The sequence below is a fragment of the Globicephala melas genome, chromosome 16 (assembly GCF_963455315.2).
Source record: "Globicephala melas chromosome 16, mGloMel1.2, whole genome shotgun sequence".
NCBI classification, from domain to species: domain Eukaryota; kingdom Metazoa; phylum Chordata; class Mammalia; order Artiodactyla; family Delphinidae; genus Globicephala; species Globicephala melas.
In genome coordinates, this window is record NC_083329.1 from 37,545,516 (window position 1) to 37,568,923 (window position 23,408).

At 35.1% G+C, this 23,408-nt stretch overlaps 1 protein-coding gene and 1 pseudogene across 2 annotated transcripts in view; both read right to left on the reverse strand.

Moving 5' to 3' along the window:
* Nucleotides 1-6,101: 6,101 nt before the first annotated feature.
* On the reverse strand, nucleotides 6,102-6,193 carry LOC115858032 (U6 spliceosomal RNA; annotated as a pseudogene).
* A 4,146-nt stretch (nucleotides 6,194-10,339) lies between these two features.
* Nucleotides 10,340-23,408, reverse strand: part of PTEN (phosphatase and tensin homolog) — a 94,960-nt gene continuing 81,891 nt past the window's right edge. For both annotated transcript variants that reach the window (XM_070043826.1, XM_070043825.1), the window contains 2 exons: nucleotides 21,556-21,780; nucleotides 10,340-18,967 (listed from right to left, as the gene is read on the reverse strand). In XM_070043826.1, coding sequence (XP_069899927.1) covers nucleotides 18,782-18,967; nucleotides 21,556-21,780 — 411 coding nt within the window. In that variant the 3' untranslated portion in view covers nucleotides 10,340-18,781. The remainder of the gene's footprint in view (nucleotides 18,968-21,555; nucleotides 21,781-23,408) is intronic.

A 23,408-nucleotide genomic window follows, 5' to 3' on the forward strand; every position in this document is an offset into this window, starting at 1 on the left:
TGACCATGTGTGTTCTCATTACCATTCCAAAAGAAGTCTACAGAAGGCTGGAGAGAACGAGGCCAGAGCCTGCCCCAGGGTCAGATTGGGGTGGCAGAATTTGTCTCTGTTGTTCGCCTTCCATGTTTCTTTCTCTTGTCACAGGAAGGCAATTTTCCATGCCTAGTTTACTGTTTGGCTTGGTAGCCACTCTTGGTCCACCCACTCATTTGGAACAGTGTTCCATCCTCTTGATGAGAATGTAGGCATTTATACCACTCCTGATCTGGAAAGTCCTTATCTGCCTAGATGTGAAGCCCTAAGTTACTGAGAAGATGGATCAAAGAACAATTCCCAACTTGCTCTTGAATCATATTCTTATTATAGCCACACCTCCCACCCTCACTCATAACCTTGATCATTTTAAATTAAGGGGTGCCAGTAGGGTTTCCAGGATTGACCTTCTTCTCTCTCACTTCAGTCTGGTCCCATTGCACCATATCTGATATAAATTCTTTGAATTTTGTGGAATGTGGTTGGCACCATTCCCTGGTTTCAAAACAAATTAGTTCGAGGTACTTTAGTTTTGTTTCTTTAATATCTCTTAGCCATTTCTAATTCTGAGAAAAGCTTCAAAATTTTATATGTAAGCTACCATCTTTCCCAGAAATCTGTCGCAAATGGCAAGGTTTCTCGATTCTCCTAAACGTGTTTAACTCATATCTAAATATTCTTGTAAAATGTATTAAAAATAGACCTTTTCAAATTCACAACCTAAAAAGGACTTATGTTTCAATATATACTACATCACATCACTTGGTCCTGTATTGATTCAATTATATGTTGTTAACAAGGATGTTTAAACTTCTAATGCAAACAAAAGGTGGTATATCCACACAATGGAATATTATTCAACCACAGAAAGGAGTGAAGTACACCATGGATGAAACTTGAAAGAAGCCAGCTATAAGAGGCCATATATTGTATGATTTCATTTATATGAAATGTCCAAACTAGACAAATCTATAGGGACATAAAGTAGTATAGTGGTTGCCAGGAGATGTGGGGAAGGGAAATGGGGAGTGACTGCTGATTCATACAGGTGATGAAAATGTTTTGGAAATAAAAAGTGGTGATGTTTGGACAACTTTCTGAATATACCAAAACTACTGTTGTGTACACTTAGAAGTGTGAATTTTATGGTATGTGAATTATATCTCAATAAAAAAAATTCTCTTGCAATTTCCCTGGGGGCTTGAGACCTGTTGAAAAATTTCAAGCCACAGCATGCATAACTGTATACAAAAAACCCCCACAGAACTAAGGAGAAAGTGCCAAGCCCTAAATTGCCTATGGTAGAGTTTTATGTACCAATAATGAAATCAAAATATTATTAAATATTAAAACAAAATGGAGTATATGAAATGTGTACAGCATGCTACCGTTTGTATAAAAAAATGAAAATAGAGGATATATAAGTGTCTTTATATATGCATAAAATATCTTTAGGCAATACATAAAAATTGGCTACAGTGTTTGCCTCCAAAAAGAACTGGCTAAGGAATGTATAACAAGGTGGTGAGACTTTTCACTGTATACTTTATACTATATATACTCTACACAGTATATACTTTTTAAACCTTGTGAATGGAATAATCATTCAAAATAAATTAAAATTAAATTATTTTGCTTAATTATGGTTTACTTCATATTTATAAATGCAGTCTTCAACTATAATTGTAGATTTGTCTATTTCTCCTTTCAGTTGTATTAGCTTTTGTTTCATATAGCTGAAGCTCTGTTATTAGACATACACATATTTAAAGCAGTTATGGCTTCTTGATGAGTTGACCCCTTTTACACTAAGAAATGTCCCTCTCTAACCTTAGGGGTAGGTAGGAAAACAGGAAGCAAGGTACTAAAGTCATCAGTGAAGAAAAGCAGGTGACCAGGAAATTGCAACTTGGAAGAGTATTGAATTGTAAAGTCTAATGCCATAAACTTCAGAGGGGATGTGTTTTTTTGTTTTTGTTTTTTAGGACAAGAGAGGTAACGATGACAAGCCAGGACCATGCCTATCCTACCACCCCATCCCTACCAAATCTTGATCCATCTGAAATGTAAAGGTAAAATCAGCTTCTACGTGAGAGGGCCACAGGGGAAGCAGTGCCTTTTGAGGGAAGTCAGATATGAGTTATACATTACTAAGGACAGTTAATAGCATGAAATAGAAGAAACCACCCAAGCAAGCTGTTGGTGTAGAGAAAAGGAAGAGGGAGAAGTTCAGAACCCTGGAAAACATTAGCATCAAAATCTCATGCTGAATTTTTAATTATTTTGTATGAAAATAACACATGTACCTAATTTTAAACTTCAAATAATGCTAAAAGGTTTATAATGAAAAGGGACAGATTCCTATCTCTACCTCTCTCTGTGCCCTGACCCTCCAGAGGAAATGTCTCAAATCCATTCTCAACTATTCTTGTTTTCCTTGGTGTTTGCCTCCTTATATTTAACTAAACATTATGCTTCTATCTCTTGATTCATCAATGTTAGGTGTTAGGTATTAACAATTGCCTTCCCATTATGGTGGACAGGGACTTAGCTTCCTCCATAGCATCATTCTCCCCACGCCATCACCCCACCCAAACCAACAGCTTAGCAATTTTTGGTAAAATCATTAAACAGTGTTTACATTTTAATAATGTATAGTAATGCTTCTGAGGAAACTTTGTAACCACACATCCTATTTTGTTCAACCCTTCGTTTTTCCTAGAATCAATAATTAACCCCCCCCCCTTTTTTTTTTTCGGTACGCGGGCCTCTCACTGCTGTGGCCTCTCCCGTTGCGGAGCACAGGCTCCGGACGCGCAGGCTCAGCGGCCATGGCTCACGGGCCTAGCCGCTCTGCGGCATGCGGGATCTTCCCGGACCGGGGCACGAACCCATGTCCCCTGCATCGGCAGGCGGACTCTCAACCACTGCGCCACCAGGGAAGCCCCCAATTAACCCATTTAAAAAAATATATTTTCTTGGCCGCACCGCACAGCATGTGGGATCTTAGTTCCCTGACCAGGGATCGAACCCTCACGCGTTGCATTGGAAGTGCAGAGTCTCAACCACTGAACCTCCAGGGAAGTCCCTGCTCCATCTTTTCATTTGTTTGATTTTAAATGTACCTCTAACACTTTTTGCACCCGATGCCCCAACATCTCTGTCATTTACCTGTCAGTAACTTTTTGAATACACTCAAACACATCTTTTCCATTTTTTTCCCCTGGAGATCTTTCTCCTTGAAGACTCCATGTTTCTGCTTCTGTGCTGCTGTTTCTCTAGGCGTGCTACACAGCTCTTATTTTTAGGACTTCTCTTTGCTGCTCTCCCTCCCCTTTTCCAGATCCCACGTCTTCCTCTCTCTTGGTTTACTTCTGCATTTGAGTGGAATGTGACCCAGCCTCTCCTTACGTACCTCAAAAGGTAAAGTTAAAAGTAAGATTAAGTTCTTCAAGTTATTATTCTTTTGTTAGAAACTCTGTTAGCTAGAACGGCACTGTCCAAAAGAAATATAATGCAAGCCATATGTGTAATTTTAAGTTCTCCAGTAGCCATATATTTCAAAAAGTACAGAGAAACAGGTGAAATTAATTTAATAATATATTAATTTGGCCCAACATATCTGAAAGTTATTTTAACATGTAATCAATATAAAAATTACAGTAAGTCCCCTAATACAAACAAGTTCCGTTCTGAGAGAACGTTCATTAAGTCCAATTTGTTCGTAAGTCCAACAAAGTTAGCCTAGGTACCCAACTAACACAATCGGCTATATAGTACTGTACTGTAATAGGTTTATAATACTTTTCACACAAATAATACATAAAAAGCCAACACAAAAAATAAAGAAAACATTTTTAATTTTACAGTACATTTTTAATTTTGAAAAGTACAGTAGTACCAGCTACATCACCGCTGCTTTTCTGCTTGCTTCCAGACATCCTGGGCTTGAAATAAAGATACCGTTCTACTGTACTCTCTGCAGTACTATACAGTAAAATACACAAAAGCACAACTGCTTGTAGAGGATGCACGCACACGACAATGTACGCCAGACAAGTGAACTAACATACGCGATTGGACATGCAAACACACGTTTGCATCTTTGAAAGTTCACAACTTGAAGGTTCGTATGTAGGGGACTTACTGTATTGAGGGGATATTTTACATTCTGTTTCTCACACTAAATCTTCAAAATCTGGTGTGTAATTTATACTTCCAGCAAATCTCAATTCAGACTAGTCACATTTCAAGTTCTCAACAGACACATGTGGCTAGGCTATGGTACTGAACAGCACAGAGCTGGAAGTTACTTATTGGGAGGCAAACTTGGCCTTCGAATATTCCATTCATAAATTCTGGTTACACTCCATGAGCACAACTCATCCCTTTCGGAGGCCTTTGCCTCTTTAGTATTACAGATACAGAATATAGATCTAGAATTGAAGTAACTTGCCCAAAGTCATCCACTGAGTGGTGGGAAAGCCAGGATGAGCACTCAGATGTTCTAACTCCCAGGGCTATGCTCTTTCCAAAACACCACACTGCTTTCTCTCACAAGGCAGACTTCAAATATTTTACAACATTTGAAAATACCCTTGGGCTTCTGTTCCCAAGGAAAACTCTTAGTTGTCCTCCATATGTGCCTCTCAGACCAGCCCCTTACCTAACAGAGTATTTTGCATATGGCGGGTGCTCTGTAAATGGTTTTTAATCAAATGAGATTTGTGCATTGTACAAGCAGTACCTATACAAATTATTATTCAACTGTCTTTATGTAGTTATTCAAACATTTTCACATGTATACCTTGTAAAGCATTGGGTCAGATGATCATAAAGGAAAAATGAAATTTAAGATGACCTACCTTGTCCTCATGACATCTGGTAATCACTGAATTATTTTCTAATGTTCTTCAATTACCGGCTACAGAATATGGTATAGTCATTTTTCTGGGAATCAGTGTTAAACACACTGGCATTCATTGCCCAGAATATATCCCTCTGGAGAGTTAAGGCAATCTTTTCTCATTTCTGTGTGTCTGAACTCTCTCCGATTTCCCCTAATTTATCATAAGAGTACTGCCAGTGATTCTGAGACCTCATTTCCAAGTTTCTTCATCACTCTGAAAATTAAATTTTTGGGACCTTTTAGGTAAATGTTCTCTTACTTGCCTCCTCCCAATCAAAGCTCTTACATCAGTGATCCTCAAAGTGTGGCCTGCAGCCCCTGTAGAATATTGAGACCCTTTCAGGAAAACAACTAACAGCATTTGTTGTCAGTAATAAAATTCAAGCTTTTGAGTAAAAATTAATATTTTTTAAAACTTACATCTGCCACCATGAACTTGACAGCTCCCCAATATTTAAAGACTTTTCTGATGAGCCCAGAGTGATAATAGCAAACGTGATTTTTTTCTCACATTGTGTAATGAAATGTGTCAACATTTGGAAGATCTACACAACTCAGTGAACCAATATTTTCCAAATAACCCATGCATGATGTTACAAAATCATGCATGGGTAAAAGATCCATTCAAAGAACAGGATAAATCAATGTGTTTGCATTAAACTGAATATAAAAAGTTCACTGAAGGTTTCCAATTCCACACTGCAACTAACCTTAAAGAAATTACAACTTGATGGGCTGGTAGCACCAAATAAAAATATCTACAATTATCTGAAAAGGCTGTTAACATACTTCTCCCTTTCCTAACTACATATCTATGTGAGTCCATATTTTCTTCACATACTACAACCAAAAACCATATTATAATGGATTCAATACAGAAGCATGTATGAAAATCCAACTCTTTTCTATTAAGGCACGTAACAAAAAGATGTGAAAAACTGTTTTTTAAAATGCATGCTTATCACTAAATTTTTGTTTTGGAAAGCACAGTCATCTTGATTAAAAATGTTATATATGTTAACATGTAATGAGTTTATTATTGTCATTTTTTAAATTAATAAATATGTCAGGTAATAATGCTTCAGTTTTATTTATGTTTTTAGCTGTAAAATATCTTTTTTAAATTGAAGTATATTGACCTACAACACTATGTGAGTTCCAGATCCTGGAATGCTTCACAAATTTTCAGGGGCCATGCTAATCTTCTTTGTATCGTTCCAGTTTTAATATACATGCTGCCAAAGCTAGTACTCAGTTTTAGTTTCTAATATGGTAAATATTAATAAGTATAACCCACACAAACAAAAGCTCATTGACATCCTCAATAAATTTTAAGAGTGTGAAAGAATTCTGAGACCAAAAAGCTTGAAAAGTTTCCTTACACCACTGTTCTACCCATTCCAATTTGAAGACTATGCCCTCTTAAAGAAATTAAAGGTTTCATTAAGTTGTTATAGGAAGTAACATGGATAACACAGTAGTTAATGGCCTAGGATTGGCAATCAGATTGACCTGGATTTAATTCCTGGCCCTACTACTCACTAGTTTTGCTATGTTCAACAAGTTTTTGAACCTTTCTGTACCTCAATTCCTCGTGTACCAGATGGATATAATCATACCTCCTACCTTATGAGAACTAAATGGCAAAACTTGTTATCTAGAATAATCATTGCAATCACAAAAATTTATACTAATGTCTGAGAGTAATATGGTGCTACTATACCAATGGGAGGTATTCTAAAGCCTTGAAATTCTCTTCCTTCATCAGAAGTAGTTTTTTCCAAATGAACAGCAATACTATCAGTTTTTCTCCAAACCAACCTAGAAATTTGTTAAGATTTCCGAGTGGTAGCAGCATTAAACATCAAATATTTTTCTGTTGTAAAATCAAAGAGCATGTATTATGCCTACATGATAGGTCGATTTTCTTAGGACATCTCTGTAATAACATCCATATTTGGGAAAAGGCCCAATTGCAAAGGATGAATCAATGAGTTAACATGAGCAGATGAGCAAAGCGATTACCAAGCACTGATTCTGAGGATGAGCTTAGCAGTTATCTGGTGATGACTCTCCCATGTTTCAAAATTGCTTTTACTGTAGGTATACAATGTAATAGACCCAATCAGAAAACTTTTCTTTGTCAATGCCACTTTGGACATTGTAAGTCACAGAGCATTTGAAACATGTTTTTACATATTAAGCCTATATAAAACACTATAAAATTGACATAATTATGGTTGGACCTATGATAATACTAATTCTTCACTCAGTGTTATTGACAAATAGCAGGAACTTCTTCATATATATCTGAGGGTGCCCCATGAATGTACTTGGATTAATATCTTAGTAAGGCACGTGTAGCTAATTACAATCAGATATATTTTGCTTTTCAAGCACTCATCTACCTTTAAGACTTTAAAGTCATCACTAAAATCTGACATTAATTTATCTTCAAGTTTGCTGACTCCTATCATTTCCATTTTTCTGCTGCCCATCTAGTGGTTTTTATTTTAATATCAGATGGTGTACTTTTTGCTGTAAAATTTCCATGTGATCCTTTTTATAATTTGTTTCTCTGCTGAGAACTTTTATCTTTCCATTCAGTTCAAGTGTGTTTACCTCATGAAGCGTAATTATAATAGCTGCATTTACATCTGATAATTCCAACATCTGGGTAATCTGGAGGCTGGCATCTCTTGATATTTTTTTCTTTAGAAAAAATATTCTTGGTTCTTCCTAGTTATATAATTTTGGATATTAGGTTATACCAACTCTGGATCTTGTTGGAACTTGGGGGAAAACATTTTATTTGTTTTTGTTTGTTTGTTTAAACAGGCAATCAACCCAATTAGGCTCAGATTGCATATTCTGTCTCACCTGTTGAGAGTGGTGGTTCCGATCTCAGTTTCATTTTCAAAGACTTTGCTATGGTGCCTTGGGTCCATCCTGTGCATGCCAGCTCAGGAGTGAGCCCAGGATGTGTGGAATGTCATACACAGAATTAGAAGATTTTCCAACTGTCAGGATTTCTCTCAGCATCTCTTCAAGATTTTCCCACTTTCCCCAACCCCATGCTCTCTGGCTCAAAGGAGACTCTTTTTCTGGTTCCTCTGGCCAGAAAGCTGGATTTCTCTGAATTTTAGCCAGTCATGTCTCCAGTGCTGTGCAGCTCCACAAGTGGGGCCCACCCTTAAGGCAAAAGCTGTAAGAGAAAAGAGAAAAAAATGGGAAACATCCTCATACAGGTTGCTTTTCCAAGTTTTGACACTCCTTCACAATCTACCTGCCTTTGTTTACTTTTCAGAGTTCTTAGGTACTTGACTTTCACATTTGCTCCAGAGGTTTTTAGTTGTCGTTAGCAAGACAGACAGACTTGAGTGGTTTTGGCCCACCTCAGCTGGAACCAGAAGTTTCCCTGCCTACTTCTCCAAATGTTTATCTTCCACCACTCTCCCTGGTCACTTACTCTACACCAGCCTTTCTCTTCTTAACAGACTCCTAAATGGCCAAGTTTGCACCTACAGCAAGCCATGCTACTTGCTCTTCCCTCTATGTAAAATGTTTCCCCACTCTAAAATGTAAACTCTATGAACTTTCCTGACTTCTACACTACCGTAATTCCAACCGGACACGGAAAGCATGCAACACATACTTGTCGGGTGGCTGGTTGGCCTGCTTAACTGAGAACCAGTTACTTTGAACAGTCCGGGTATTCTAGGTCAAGCAAAAATAAAGTAAAAGTTTATTGAATTGATTTAATAATAAACTAGTAAATAAAAGAGCTCTCATTCTGAGTCTTGATATGAAAATGCGTGCCAACATCTTACCATCTTATCTGTCAAGAAGTTTGCAAGATATAGAGTTTTCTTTTTCTCTTTTATGGCTCAAACAATTAAGGATTTCTCTTTGCAATTCATTTTGCATGACTTACAGCTGGTACTGAGGTTTGCTTTTCTTCTGTCAGTAATAAAGAATATCTGTATGACTTCATTACGCATTAGTTGTTTAAGCTTTGGGTTTTGTTCACTTTGTAAATTTGATTCTGTTTAACAGGTAGCAGGCTGCCCTGTTCATATCCAGTTCTACTTACTAGTTGTCAGACTTGGGAAATTAACGTACTCTGACCTTCAGTTTTTGTGCAGAAAATGAGATACAACTACCTACCTTGAAGGGTGGGTAAAGCATGTGAAATATCTACCACAGTGTCTGGCACATACTTCAGACTCAAACGAATATTATTTTCCTATCCCTCTACCAGCCCTCCAGTACTAAGAGTTAGTTTGAGCTCTCCCATGCTTTTCTTCCTGCCTTCCCTTCTTTTCTTACTTCACCTTCCTCTCTCTCTCTGTGCTATTTTATTTTAGTCTCTAGGTACCTGACATCACAGAATTCCCATGAATTTTAAGTACGTGTCTTCAGCTTTTCTGAGGTAGAACTGTGTTTAACTTTAGCGATATTTTTGTTTTAACCTTATTAGATTTTTTTTATAGAAACAAAGGCTTAAGTCTTCTCCAAGGACAGCTAAACACATTAAACGATGTCTGCCGAGTCTGGCAAAAGGGACATTTTACCTCACACCTACTATTTTACCAAAGACTAAAACTCATTTTCTCTTTCAAATGTTCATTTAATATACAATACTAATAGTCATAACAAGCCCATGCATTATTCATATGAATTGTGATGGCTGTACACGGTAAACAAAATATTAGCTATTTAATTACTTAAGGAACGCTTGTGGTTCCCTTGTTGAGGATAGCCATGTAAGATGTTTTCCTGCCAAAGATGTCTTCATGGAAATACTGAATAAAACTGAGAAGTTTGCTAATTTTCATATCCATGAAATTTAAATACATTTCTCTTCCTTATAGTAAGGATTAGAAAACTAGGAAATGTCTAATTTCAAAAGCATGATTATAACGGAAAAGGGAAGCATAAACATAGATATAAACAAGCATAGGTAATATTGTCATACTTAAAAATTTTTTACAGATTATATTTTTGGTGAGTTTCACAATACCTACAGGTCATATTTACCTGTAAATATATCAAATAGAAAAACATAACTAACTCAATTTTTCCCAAGTCTCAGCTGTTGCAAGAAGAGTAAACACTGCGGTGAAAATGTGGCTTATTTCCCTGAAAATTAGGTTGACGGCTTATTTATCAATGCTTAAAGAAGCAATTCACAATAATATTGGAATGTATGGATTTTCAAATTCCAGTGAGGTAGGTTCAGGAGATATTCCCAGTAAGCGAAGTTTAACCCTTAGGCCAAGACCAATGGATACAAGTAATATTTTTTCCTAAACTGACTTGGCAATTCTTCTCACGTTAGGGAAACCCAGTCAGCTACTTTAAATTCTTTCCAAAGCAAAGTAAAATGTGTTTTAAAAAAAAAAAAAAAAAAAGCCTTGGACTCAGAATAAAAACAAAATGCAAAACTGTGAAGGAAATGTCTTTTAAACCACTTATAATTCTATTTCCTAAAAAGCTAAAGTTAACATTTTCTTTCAAAATTTTATGTCCAATTATACATACCTGCCCTGATAGGAAGAAGAAACTGATCAATAGCAAATACAAGTTAATAATAAATATTCCTGATAAGTAGTTGCAAATTTCTACTGTATCAACTTAATTTAATTATACTATTTTCCCTTGATCACAAAGTTAAACTTCTGGGATCTTGAAATGGGGTAGGAGAAGAGTGGGGGGGTGTCCCTCTTTGTGAACAAATATTTCTTTTACTATTTAGATATTTATACATTTCCACAGGTTTTTGCTCGAGTTAAGAATATAAAGAACTAGGCCATAAATTTCACCTTTTGTTTCTTGAGGTAACTCAAAATTTACAACTTGTTTCCCATCAATAAATCGTAAGTGACATTTCCTTTCAGCTTTACAGTAGTGTTTAAGGCCATAACAGAACTTTAACTTCTACTGAAGTGATACCAAATATTGCCAAAGTACAATCACACACATTTAGTAAGATTGTAAGAAATTTAAAAATGAACTCAACTCTGAAAATGAAGAGAAACAGATTGTTTATATAGATTTGGCCAAACCAATTTAGAAAATTAAGTAACTTAGAACATTGTGACTATTTTGAGTGGTATTCTTAAAAATTCTATCTAGATACACCAATAATGATCTTAAAAACTCAAGAATTAATATAGAGTTGTAAAAGGTGAGAATAAAATTTTATAGAGGATAATGAGTGCACCTTGCTGATTAAAAGGATGAAAAGTTCTAACTACTGTTTCAGGGGGTCTGTTCAAGTCTCACCTTCCCAGTGAGGCCTATTCTGGACTTACCCTGTTCAACACTGCAATCTCTCTACCTCTGCGTACCTGGTCTTCCTTACCCTGTTCTACGTTTTCCCCCCATAGCATTTATTAACTTACATATGGTATGTTGATTGTTCATTATCTATTATTCCTTGCTAGAATGTGAGATCCATGAAGACAGGAATCCACTGTTCACCCATTTGTATCCCAAGCATCTATAACAGTGCCTGACCTATATCAAGTGCTCAATAACTATTGAGTGACTTGCAGTTTAGTTTCCTTATTGCATCATGTTGTTTAAAGATGTCACTTTCTGTTTTGCTTTATTCTTAACTCCTTCCTTGCTCAAGAGAGCCTTCCCTGATCCTTCCAAAGCATAAGTCAGAATGTAATTAATTATGCTATGGTAACAAGTTGTCCCAAAATCTCAGTTTACGTCAATATGTTTACTTCTTGCTCATGCTAATATCTAACACATTCAATGTAGGGAGAGAATCTGAGGAAGTTTTGCTCATATAGTCACTCAAGACCCAAGATGACAGAGTTGCACCATCTGGAACATGTCATGTACTCGGTCACTGTAGTAGAGAGAAGCCTAAGGATTGTACAAGGGATTTTATTTACAATGCCTCTCCTTGGAAGTGTCACATCACTTTCAGTACTATTTTGTTGGAATAAACTAGTTACAATGGCTCCATCTAACTTCAAAGGGGTGAAAATTTAGAGGAGCATATGGAATGTTTGGTAATCATTACAGTATCACATATTATAACTTTTTAAATAAGGTCTATTTCCTCTACTAGAGTGGAAACTCCTCAAGGGCAAGAGAGGGTGTCGTTTTGATCTCTAATGTATTCCAAACATCTGTTATATATAGTGAGGACTTGATAAATACTTGTCAAATAAAAAGTTTAAAACCAAATATTAAAAATAATTAACGTTTTTAATTTTTTAAAGAAAAAATACTCTCCATAATAAAGCATTTGTTTTTACGTCCATCAGTAGCCAAATGGAATTTGATATAAACATTTCCAATATACCAACTTTGGATAAATGCACAACTTAGAAAATAACTCAATAATGCATGCATCAAGATGCTACCAACAAATTCATTAACATCCAAGATTCATTACTGTATGTCAAAGGTCATCCAGGGTTAACATTATTTTCATTACGATGAACTGTAAAATTCCAGTGAGAACTGTTTGCCTGAATCAAACTATTTAATCTCTAAAATCGGAACCTAGCACTCTCACCACCCACCCAGACCTCCCTACACTCACACACATGCACACACACTTAAAACTGCCCATTAAGGCATTATAATGGAAAAAGAAAATAGAAACTGAATGAGCATTTGTAAACGTGGGATATCATTTAGACAACTGTATAAAGTAGGCAGAAAATCCTAAAAGTGTACATAAATAAAAGCCAATAAATGATAAGCTACAGAAAGCCACATCTAAACATTTTAAGATAATCTCACTACAGTAAACAGATTTGACAAACTGAAACACTAGAGCCATGACTATAGGCCTTGCTCCATTCCAGCACAAACAAAATCTCTAACCATTTTAAAAACAGATGAGAATCCACATGCAACAAAGGAGATATAAATTACTTTTAATTAAAAAAATGAAAAATATAAATCCTTGTTAAACACTTCATTTAAAAATATGCAGCTTTATTTTAAAATGTGGTAATGCTCAAAGATGGCAGTTGACTTCACTCATATATGTAAAAATGTTCATAAAATATCAATACATTGGTTTGTAAGTTATGTACTGCCCTCCAGCTAAACTTTTTTCCACCAAATTCTCAAGCAACTGTTTAAAAAAAGAGATCTATGTTCTAAGCCCACCATTATACTAATCATGGTTAAGTTCCAGAGCTAAAGGTGAACTATTCATGAAATAGTTTTGGATGTGATGGAAGTCTCATGAGCACACAGATGTAAAAACAACTAAGTGATAAACCAGCAGTGGCTTTTTTTTCTGTTTTCCAGGTGTTAAACTAATTCACTCTAAATTGAGCAACTGTTTGGGAATTATAAAAAGTGAAAAGCTCACCCTTCTTTTCCAACCTATAAAGAGAAATAGAAAGGTGATGATGAAATTCACTACTAATACAGTGTTTCACACATTCTGTTTAACACCTAATTCCAAAATACAAATGTTTGAAATGGTTTTTGAAGAGAAATATCTACAATGTTAAGCTTGTCTATGCTAAATAAATGTAACCGTTTTATTTACTTAGACATGTATTATTCTGATGCTAACAATATTTAAACGTCCATGACTGACCCACTGAATTGGAAAGGGCTCTCAATAACTGCACATAATCTGCATCTGTAGTGTTAGAAAGAATCCAGTCACTGTCCATTCTCTGATGTAATTTAACATTCTACAAATCCGTGATGGAAATACTAAGCTTAAAGGCCTGGAGAGTATGCCCAGTACAAATTTCATTTTTTGAAGAAAATATATACATGAATATACAGAAAAAAATGATTGTATAGTCACTAAAGCATTAATAATAGCTGTTTCCAGGTGGTGAGATTATCACTGAAGATTTTGTTATGGGAAACTATTCTCAAAAAAGCTAACTAAGAACCAAAGGGTATTACCACCAATGAAACTATTGTCCTTTACTGACTTTACATAACAAACTTTTAAAGCTACCAACACATGTGAATTTGTCAGAATGGCTACATACAGTCTGATATATTGTGTCGGCCAAAAAGTTCGTTCGGGTTTTTGGGTAAGATGTTAAATACCCGAACAAACTTTTGGGCCAACCCAATACTTGAAGAAGGAAGATCTCTTAAAAAATGGAAAAATACCAAGATCATGGTCATAAAGGAATAGATTTGCTCTAAAATTAAAAACAACTGATAATCATTAGGCTTCCTATAGATACATAATTCTATAGGAAAATCGGTCTCTAACAAGTCATCTTTAAAAGTTCTAAAATGTTTTCCTCTATTATCTTTTTTGCTAGTTTTTTAGGTACTTTTACCAGTTTAGACTGAATATTTATATTATTTTTTCCATTCACAAACATTTCTCTCTGCCCTAGTAACAGCACTGCTAATCAAAACTTACACTTAAGCCATTTAAGACTAAGTTTTAGATCTGCGGCTAATTATCTGGCAAGAATAAAAGAACAAGAAAGTTTCACATTAGCAGCAAATTGACTAGATTTAAGGGTCTTGATTTTTTGTAAGCCTTTGGAAGCCTGCATGTTAAACACTGGTGATTTTTATATTCTCAATGGAAATGGTGATGGCATTCACTTAACCAAGCTAGCCCAAATTAAGAGTTGTGAGAACACGCAATAAAAACAAAATTGTCAGTAAATTCCTATTTTTCAGACATCACCAAGATCATCTTATAAATCAGAATAATTTTAGACTCCAGTATAGTTTTCAACCATACTTACGATACCTAAAAAGAAAAAATGTGTGTACACACACATACTTTTCATACCTCTTTACATTATATATTCACATTTACTTTAAAAAAAGTCACATGGAGAAAATGTAAACCTGAAATAACATTAAATTCTATTGTTACATAAATGATCTGCTTTATTTTCAAAACATTTGTACAAGCTACACTTTCACTTATTACCTTACTATGCTTTGTTGAAAGGATGTGCCTTACTTAGTCTTACTTAGTGCCTTACTTAGCTTTTAAGAATATTAGAAATTACAAGATTAAGTTCAAGTACACAAAGTCCTTTAGACTATTCTGGAATATCAATTTTTAAATGGCACAAGTCACAATGAGTAGATGAAGCTCCCCATATGTTGATGGCATACTACAGAATCATAAAGAATGGAAAAGCCACAAAATTGAAATCTGAGATATCAAATCCATTCTGGGGAATTATCTTCAGACATCTTAGTAAAAAAAATATATATGCACAATTTTTCAAGACTTGTGAACTTTTTAGGATTAGCATATTATTTAATGTGCTTGAAACAGGATATTAAGTGTTGACTAAGACACTAAAAAAGCTAAATGCCTCTCTCAAACATGAGTAGACTGATGCTCTACTCCCAAACTGACAAGAGCCCATGTTTTTATATAACTGTAGGCTTTGAAGGACAGCAGGGAAAAAAAAAAACCAACAAACCTTACAAAATCTTAATAATCACATTTGGCTGCCCATCATTTAAAATGGCAATAAATCTAATCAATTTAAATTATAAATATTAAATATTCTCATTTAATAAAACACCCACACAATGACAAGAATGAGACTTTAATCAGTTTTAAGTGGAGTTTATAACACTAAGAGATAAAGGGTTGTTAACAAACACAATAACAAATGGACATCTGATTGGTATGAGGCATTATCCTGTACACATCGTAATTTTTTGTGTATCCTCAGTGCATAGCATTTACACACAGAGCCACTGCTGCACAGCACAAGAGTATCTGAAGAGGCTGAATCAGAGTAAGGCTGTTTTAACAGACTGAAATTTTTTAGTATATATATTCTATATGAAAACAGATTGAACTTTTGAACTGGCAGGGTAGAAGGCAACTCTGCCAAACACTGCAGTTAAAGCCCCCACTTTAGTGCACAGTTCCACCCCTTCCATCTGCATGCATAACACATTAACAGTATTTAAAGGTAAACGAGGCACTTTGTGGCAACCACAGCCATCGTTATGAACATATTGCACAAATTTTCTAGAACTAAACAGTAACTTGTACCCTACTTTTATTTTTTAAAGCTGAAACATTTGATGCTGCCAGTAAACTCCACTTAAGTTTATAACCTGTGCCACAGCAAAGAATGGTGATGCTATTTATTCAACTACCCTTTAATAATTATGGCAAAAAATGTTCAAGAGGAGCTACAGAGGACTTGGGATGGTACAGGGCCCAATTGTAAGCTTTCTTAAAAGTGATGCCTTCAAGTAACTTCAGACATGTAAGCGGCTGCACATCCAAAAAGTCTAAGAAAACATTCCAGAAACTCAAAGAGATTACCTACAGAATGCATTTCAGGCTAATCATGAATACTGTCATAAATAAAGTTTTAATTAGGACTCAAAAACCTTTCAGTCATAGCAATTCTTGTCAAATTCTATGGGTGTGGTAACTGAAATAAAGGAGAGTAGTATGTATAATATATATTTATATATATATAATATATATAATGCCATTTTTCCATTTCCAATGACTACACCATAAAATGTAAGCAAGGCTTCTCAAAAACACTGAAACATTCAAAATCAAAACCCTCATTCAGACCTTCACATTCCAAAGGAAAAATAATAACAGTGCAAAGCCCATTATAATGTCATTATTTATGACCTGGCCCTCCATGTTACATATTGGAACCATACAAGTTACGCTTTAATATACTGTGCCCAAAACTGTAACAAATAACAGTATTAATAACCATCTTCAAAACATGAATAGTTGATTTTCATTTTAGTCAACAGTTTTCAGCTTTTATGAAAGACAAGGTGACATATAAATTTCAATGATGAGATCTTAGGAATAGGTGTCTCTAACTTAACCAATTTAACTTATGAGCAGTCAATCAATTCTCTATATATCAATGTTTAAATATAAATGTGTAAATCCTAACAGCTTTGTTAAAAATTTTAAAATTTTATTTGTTGAATGAAACTGATGAGGTATGGAAAACATGTCAAGATTATTTACTAAGAATATTTTAGATGAAGTTCTGCCTAATCTATTTACCATCAAACTCTATAAATGCTGCTCTAGTAGGTCCTATGCAATTTGTATTTGTAAATTAACTAGGTCAGACCACAGCTAGTGAACAATTTCAGCACCAATAAGTTATTGAAAATGAGATTTTACACCATTAAGAAATAAATTGGCTGGATGGTCAAATGTTTCAAGGTCAAGGTATCATTTGAAAGATACCAAATTTCTGGGGGAAAAAATTCTTTTTAATCATATCTTCACATTAACTTTACAATAGTAGTTGTACTCTGCTTAAAATCGTATGCAGTCTGGGCATATCAAATATATGATATTTAAGAAGTGAAACTGAAGCCCTTGTCCTAACTCTAGCACTATGAAGAAATGATTCAACACTGCACATTTAAAAAAATCTATTCTTTCAATAGCAAATTGATAAAAGCATTATGTGGGACAATTTCTACTGAAAAAGTAAATGACATTATTTGTGCAGTGTTGAAAATTTACTGCAACTCTAATTTCCTTTTTAACACAAATAACGTCCTTTTAAATATAAACATTATATGTATTCAGTATTCAAGTAAAATTCCCTAACAGTTAATGACATTTAAAAAATGTGCAAAACTGCAAAACTCATTGTAATGAATGTGTAAGGTCAAAAGGGTGGAACGGCTGACATCTATTGGATTGAATAAGTGCATCATAAATCTTTAAAGGAAAAAAAACCGCTTACTGTAGAATCTCAAATTGAAATTTCCTGTGCAGCATTACAAAACATTTTATATTTAATGAGAAAAAAGAAGCTTTTAGGCAGCACATGAAGCATCCACAGCAGGTATACGATTGAAAACTAATAAAATAAATGTAAGTTGTTGACTGATGTAGGTAATAATAGCATCTGACTTTTAGCACTGGCCTTGATTACACAGGAGATGGAGCAGTCATTACAATTGAGAAAACATATTTAATAAATCATTGTCAATTTTTATAATGTTTCAAGCCCATTCTTTGTCGATAGCCTCCACATTTATATGGTTAAGTCATTGTTGCTGTGTTTCTTATCTATGACCACATTATTTTTATATCCCTTCATTTGTGGATTCTTAAGATGTTGTGGAAGGTTCATTCCTGTACCCCTATACAGATTCACTCCCTCTAGCTGCCTTTTCTAGCACCAATATGCTTAAAAAAAATAAAATGCACAAATAACAAGCAGTGACAGCGGCCAATTCCTCAAATGTCCAGATTAACAACTGTAGCATGCTAAAGAAAGGTGCGTGTAAATAGCTGGACATGGTATATGGTCCAGAGTCCAGCGTAAAACATATTCCTTTCTGAGCATTCCCTCCATTCCCCTAACCCGAATACATGCATTAGAATGTAGCAAAACCCTTTAGAAACTCCTCTTAGCCAACTGCAAACTTATCTGTTGCCACAAGTGCAAAGGGGTAGGATGTGAACCTGTATATCACAAAGCTCTTTAGCCACTTCAGTTGGTGACAGAACACAAAATGAGAAATTCCTACGTATACACATCAGTCTGTCTCCACTTTTTATAAAACTGGAATAAAATGGGAAAGTGCCATCTTTATTTATCCTAATTGAATTTTAAATGTCCTTTTGACACAAAAAGGTATATACATGACACAGCTACACAACCTTTTTTCAACTGGACAACAAGTGTCAAAACCCTGTGGATGTATAGGGTAAAACAAGATTGGTCAGGAAAAGAGAATTGTTCCTATAACTGGTAATCTGACACAATGTCCTATTGCCATTAAAAAAAAAGGTCCATTTTCAGTTTATTCAAGTTTGTTTTCATGGTGTTTTATCCCTCTTGATAAAAAAAAAAATCAGACTTTTGTAATTTGTGTATGCTGATCTTCATCAAAAGGTTCATTCTCTGGATCAGAGTCAGTGGTGTCAGAATATCTATAATGATCAGGTTCATTGTCACTAACATCTGGTGTTACAGAAGTTGAACTGCTAGCCTCTGGATTTGATGGCTCTTCTACTGTTTTTGTGAAGTACAGCTTCACCTAGAGAAAGAAGAGAAAGTATAAATGGAAAATCCATAAATCTGACTAATCTTAAATTACTTAAATATACATATTTTTGACAGATTCATTTTTAAGTACTATGACTATGATCTTTAAAGGGCCTTTTAAATGACCCTCTTCTTAAGATTTCCTACACTTTCTTTCTTGGTATATACTGAAAAGAAACTGGGATGTTAATATACTATATTTTTTAATAGGCATGTTACAAGCATTAACTAAATAATTCTGCAAAAGAAATGTATTGAGTTCAATAGTCCACATAATCTATTTTCAATCACAAAATTCAACTCACAAAGAGTTGAGTTCCAAAAGAATGTTTCACTTAACTACTTATCTGAAATTCAATGTATTTTCTGATACAAACAATACTAAAAAATACAGATACTACACTATGTAAAATACTAATTAACAATGATGTTTAGGATTCCATTCGCCCTAAAAACTTCACCGAAAGGGAGTAATAAGAAAGTTAATATCCTACAGTGCTCTTAACAGTGAACCAACAGCCTTATAGGCAGAGCTGAAATAACTGTCAAAACAACTCTAGGGCTTCCCTGGTGGCGCAGTAGTTGAGAGTCCGCCTACCAATGCAGGGGACATGGGTTCGTGCCCCGGTCCGGGAAGATCCCACATGTTGTGGAGCCGCTGGGCCCGTGAGCCATGGCCGCTGAGCCTGCGCGTCCGGAGCCTGTGCTCCGCAACGGGAGAGGCCACAGCAGTGAGAGGCCCGCGTACCGCAAAAAAACCAAACCAAAACAACTCTAAATGGTAGGTATCTATTTTAAAAGAGAGAAAGCTATAGCTCAGAAAGGTTAGGGAACTTGCTAAAGGCCGCATATCTAGTAGGTAGTGGATGTGGGATTTAAATTAGATCTGACTTCAAATCCTTTCATCATTCTACTATATCTACAGCCCCTCCCCCATGATCCAAGAATCATTATCAATTTTTCTCCTTCTCTTACATCCACTATCCAATCCATCAGTAAATTCTTTTAGTTCTACCTTCAACTAGCCTCCCAGCTTTCATTCTTGCCCCTCTTGAGTCTATATTTTAAAGGAGGGGAGAGAGTAAACTTTTAAAGACAAAATTCAGATTACATCTTTCCCGTGCAGAAAACATTCAACGTCTTCACACTTGGACTGATGTGCGTTAGTCAAAACAATTTCTTATCTATTACTCCTCAAATAAACCAAGCTCACTCCTGTCTCAGGGCTTCTGCACCAGCTTTTCCCTCTTTTCCCAGATATTTGTATAGCTCACTCATATGTTTACTTATAACTGAAATAGTTTTTATTTGTAATTACAAATATAAAACCTCTTGCAATATTAAAACAGAAAATAATACAGTTAGAGGAAGTCACATTTTAAAAGCTAATAATTGAGTAAAATACAGACAGAGAAAAGAAAGTAAATGGAAACCTACGAATTCTAGAAGACACTACTGAACACTTTAAATATAAGATCTAAAGGCACTTATTATTAGATATATTTTCACTTAAAACAGGTAGCCCCCCCTTTATTTTTATTATTACTAGCAGCAATATTCTTATAAGCTATGATTAGGTTTGCTACATGGTATAAAAATGGAATGAAGAGAGAATTTAAAACGAGAAAGGAGGAGGGTATGGTGAAAGGAAGAGAGAAAAATGAAGTAGAATAGGCAACAGGAAAGGGGAAGAAAAAAATGGCAAACCACCATTTGGGAATGTTTACAAGTCAGCTTTTTAACCTGGAGAATTCTCCTCTACAAATATAAATAGAAATATACACATACATATCACATTTAGATAAAAGTAAAATGAACCAAATAATTCCATAATAAGAGGAAGTAGAGTTTTACAAAGAGAAGGAGAGGGGAGGATGATCAGAGGCCTTACAGAGCACATGAGATTGAAGCTAAGGTTAGAATGTGAGGGACAGCCACGTGAAGGGCAGGGAAAGGCCAAGGGTGGAGAGGTTCGGGGAGAAGGAAAAGAATTGTGAAGACCTGAGGCAGAAGAGTATAGCATTTTGAAGAAATGAAAAGAGACCAGGTCTGAGAGTGAATCGCAGGGAGAGAATGTGGCTAGAGTAGATGCAGAAGGTAGTCCTGTGCTAAATTATGCAGGTTCCTGCAGGTCACATCAAAAAAGCACAAGGTCTTTAAAAAGTATAAACAGGAGTGACGCAATCAAGTCATTTTTAAGATCACTCTAAGGAGTTGAGAATAAACTGGAGGGGACAAGAGTAAAAGCAGTGAGAACATTCCATAGGAGTCATTCCCAAAGGGCTGAGCTCCTTTCCACTTCTTTTTTCACCTATTCCTACTTCATATCCAACTTACTTAAATCCCCTCCCTAACCTATGCCCCAGATTTCACCAACTAACAAAGAATAGGGTAAGGAAACTGTAGCCTTTTGTCTCTCTGTGCATTGGATTTCATTGACTTACTGCCAAATAAACAATGCTTATGAATATACGTAATTTAAAAATTAGCCAAGCAAGTCTTTCACCAGCTACACACCTAGAATAAAACAAACACACACACAGAACCACTCACCAACTCCTCAAAATGTTTTTAACTGACCTTAAAATTTGGAGAAAAGTATCGGTTGGCCTTGTCTTTATTTGCTTTGTCGAGATCATTTTTTGTTAAAGTGAGTACTAGATATTCCTTGTCATTATCTGCACGCTCTATACTGCAAATACTATCAATTTCTTGATCACATAGACTTCCATTTTCTACTTTTTCTGAGGTTTCCTCTGGTCCTGGTATGAAGAATGTATTTACCCAAAAGTGAAACATTTTGTCCTAAGAAAAAAAAAGAAAACAGACATAAATTTTTTTAAAAAAAGACAATGTTACTTATATTCAACATTTGCCCTAAGAAGTGAACAAATTATGCCATGTGTCAATAATATTCTGAATAAAGGTAAACACAAAGACTAATACTGGGCAATCTGTGGGTTATCTGTTGCATCTAATTCACATAGGATTTTTCCTTTAATTCAAATCTAGACCAAAAATATAATTCCACAAGCTCTAAAATAAACTTACTTTAATACTTTAAGTAAAATATTTCCTTTTCTAGTCTAACACTAGCTTTTAAGTGTTGAGTTTATATGTATATATTAAAAAACCCAGAAATGGATTTAATTTTGTTTCAACAAGCTATTACAAAATTTACTTTATCAAAAGTTCTTAAAATGTCACTACAACTTCCCAAGGAAGCAAGGCAGATACATTTTTACTTCTACAGCAATACAAATATTAAGTGGCTCCAGTTTCTTGCATGACAATGTATGTCTGAAATTTTTCATAATACAATATGGGGGGGGTAAGAACTTCAACTTTTTGTTGTTATAAAATGCCTATTTTTAAAAAAATCACTTATTAACTAATAATGAGGTCTTGTAAATCAAAAACCACCAACATTACTTCAAACCTTTCTTGACCATTACTTCAAACCTTTCTTTCTTTCTTTCTTTTTTTTTTGTGGTATGCAGGCCTCTCACTGTTGTGGCCTCTCCCGTTGCGGAGCACAGGCTCCGGAGGTGCAGACTCAGCGGCCATGGCTCACGGGCCCAGCCGCTCCGCGGCATGTGGGATCTTCCCGGACTGGGGCACGAACCCATGTCCCCTGCATTGGCAGACAGACTCTCAACCACTGCGCCACCAGGGAAGCCCCTCAAACCTTTCTTGACCAACATAGAAAATGTTCTCTTAATTAGTGGAACTGGCCTGTATGCATTATTTGACAATTAATGATGTACAACCCCATGACACCTTATCTGGTGCCTTAAACTGCCATTTAAATCTTTTATTTTAATTTATCTTCAAGTTTATTTTCCCAGGAAGATGGTAAGACCCTTAAGTAACTTATGTCTTAAATGTCTTTGTATCTTTTAACAGTACCTAGCATAGCAATTTTATATGTGGTAGCCTTTGAAAATATTGTTAATTTCAATCATTTTAGCAAAGTTACTGAGTTAGTAATAACCAGACACATATTTTACTTAGAGTCAGAAGAAAATAAGCTAGTAGAATTTAAATTTCAAAAAATGTAGATTCTGCTAATGTACTGATTATAGTAAAACTGTTCTTGTTTAAATCAGAACAAACATTTGTAACAGGCAAGGAAAACCACATAAGATGGAAATAAATGTAAAGTAATTCAAGATACACAAATTATTATAAATATTTAACTTAATCTTCAATTTTACATGTGTTAATATAATGTACAGGTGATAAGAACTAGAAGAATACGAATTAGTACACTCCTAAACATAGAGGGAAAGTGATACAGGTGCCTATTTTTAAAAGCAAAACATAAAATCTTGTGTGTACCAGTCTTACAGTGAATAGAAGGAAAAAACTTACTTACCTTAATTTTAAAACATTTGTTAACACTTCTTGGATTATTGAAAAATATATTTTCA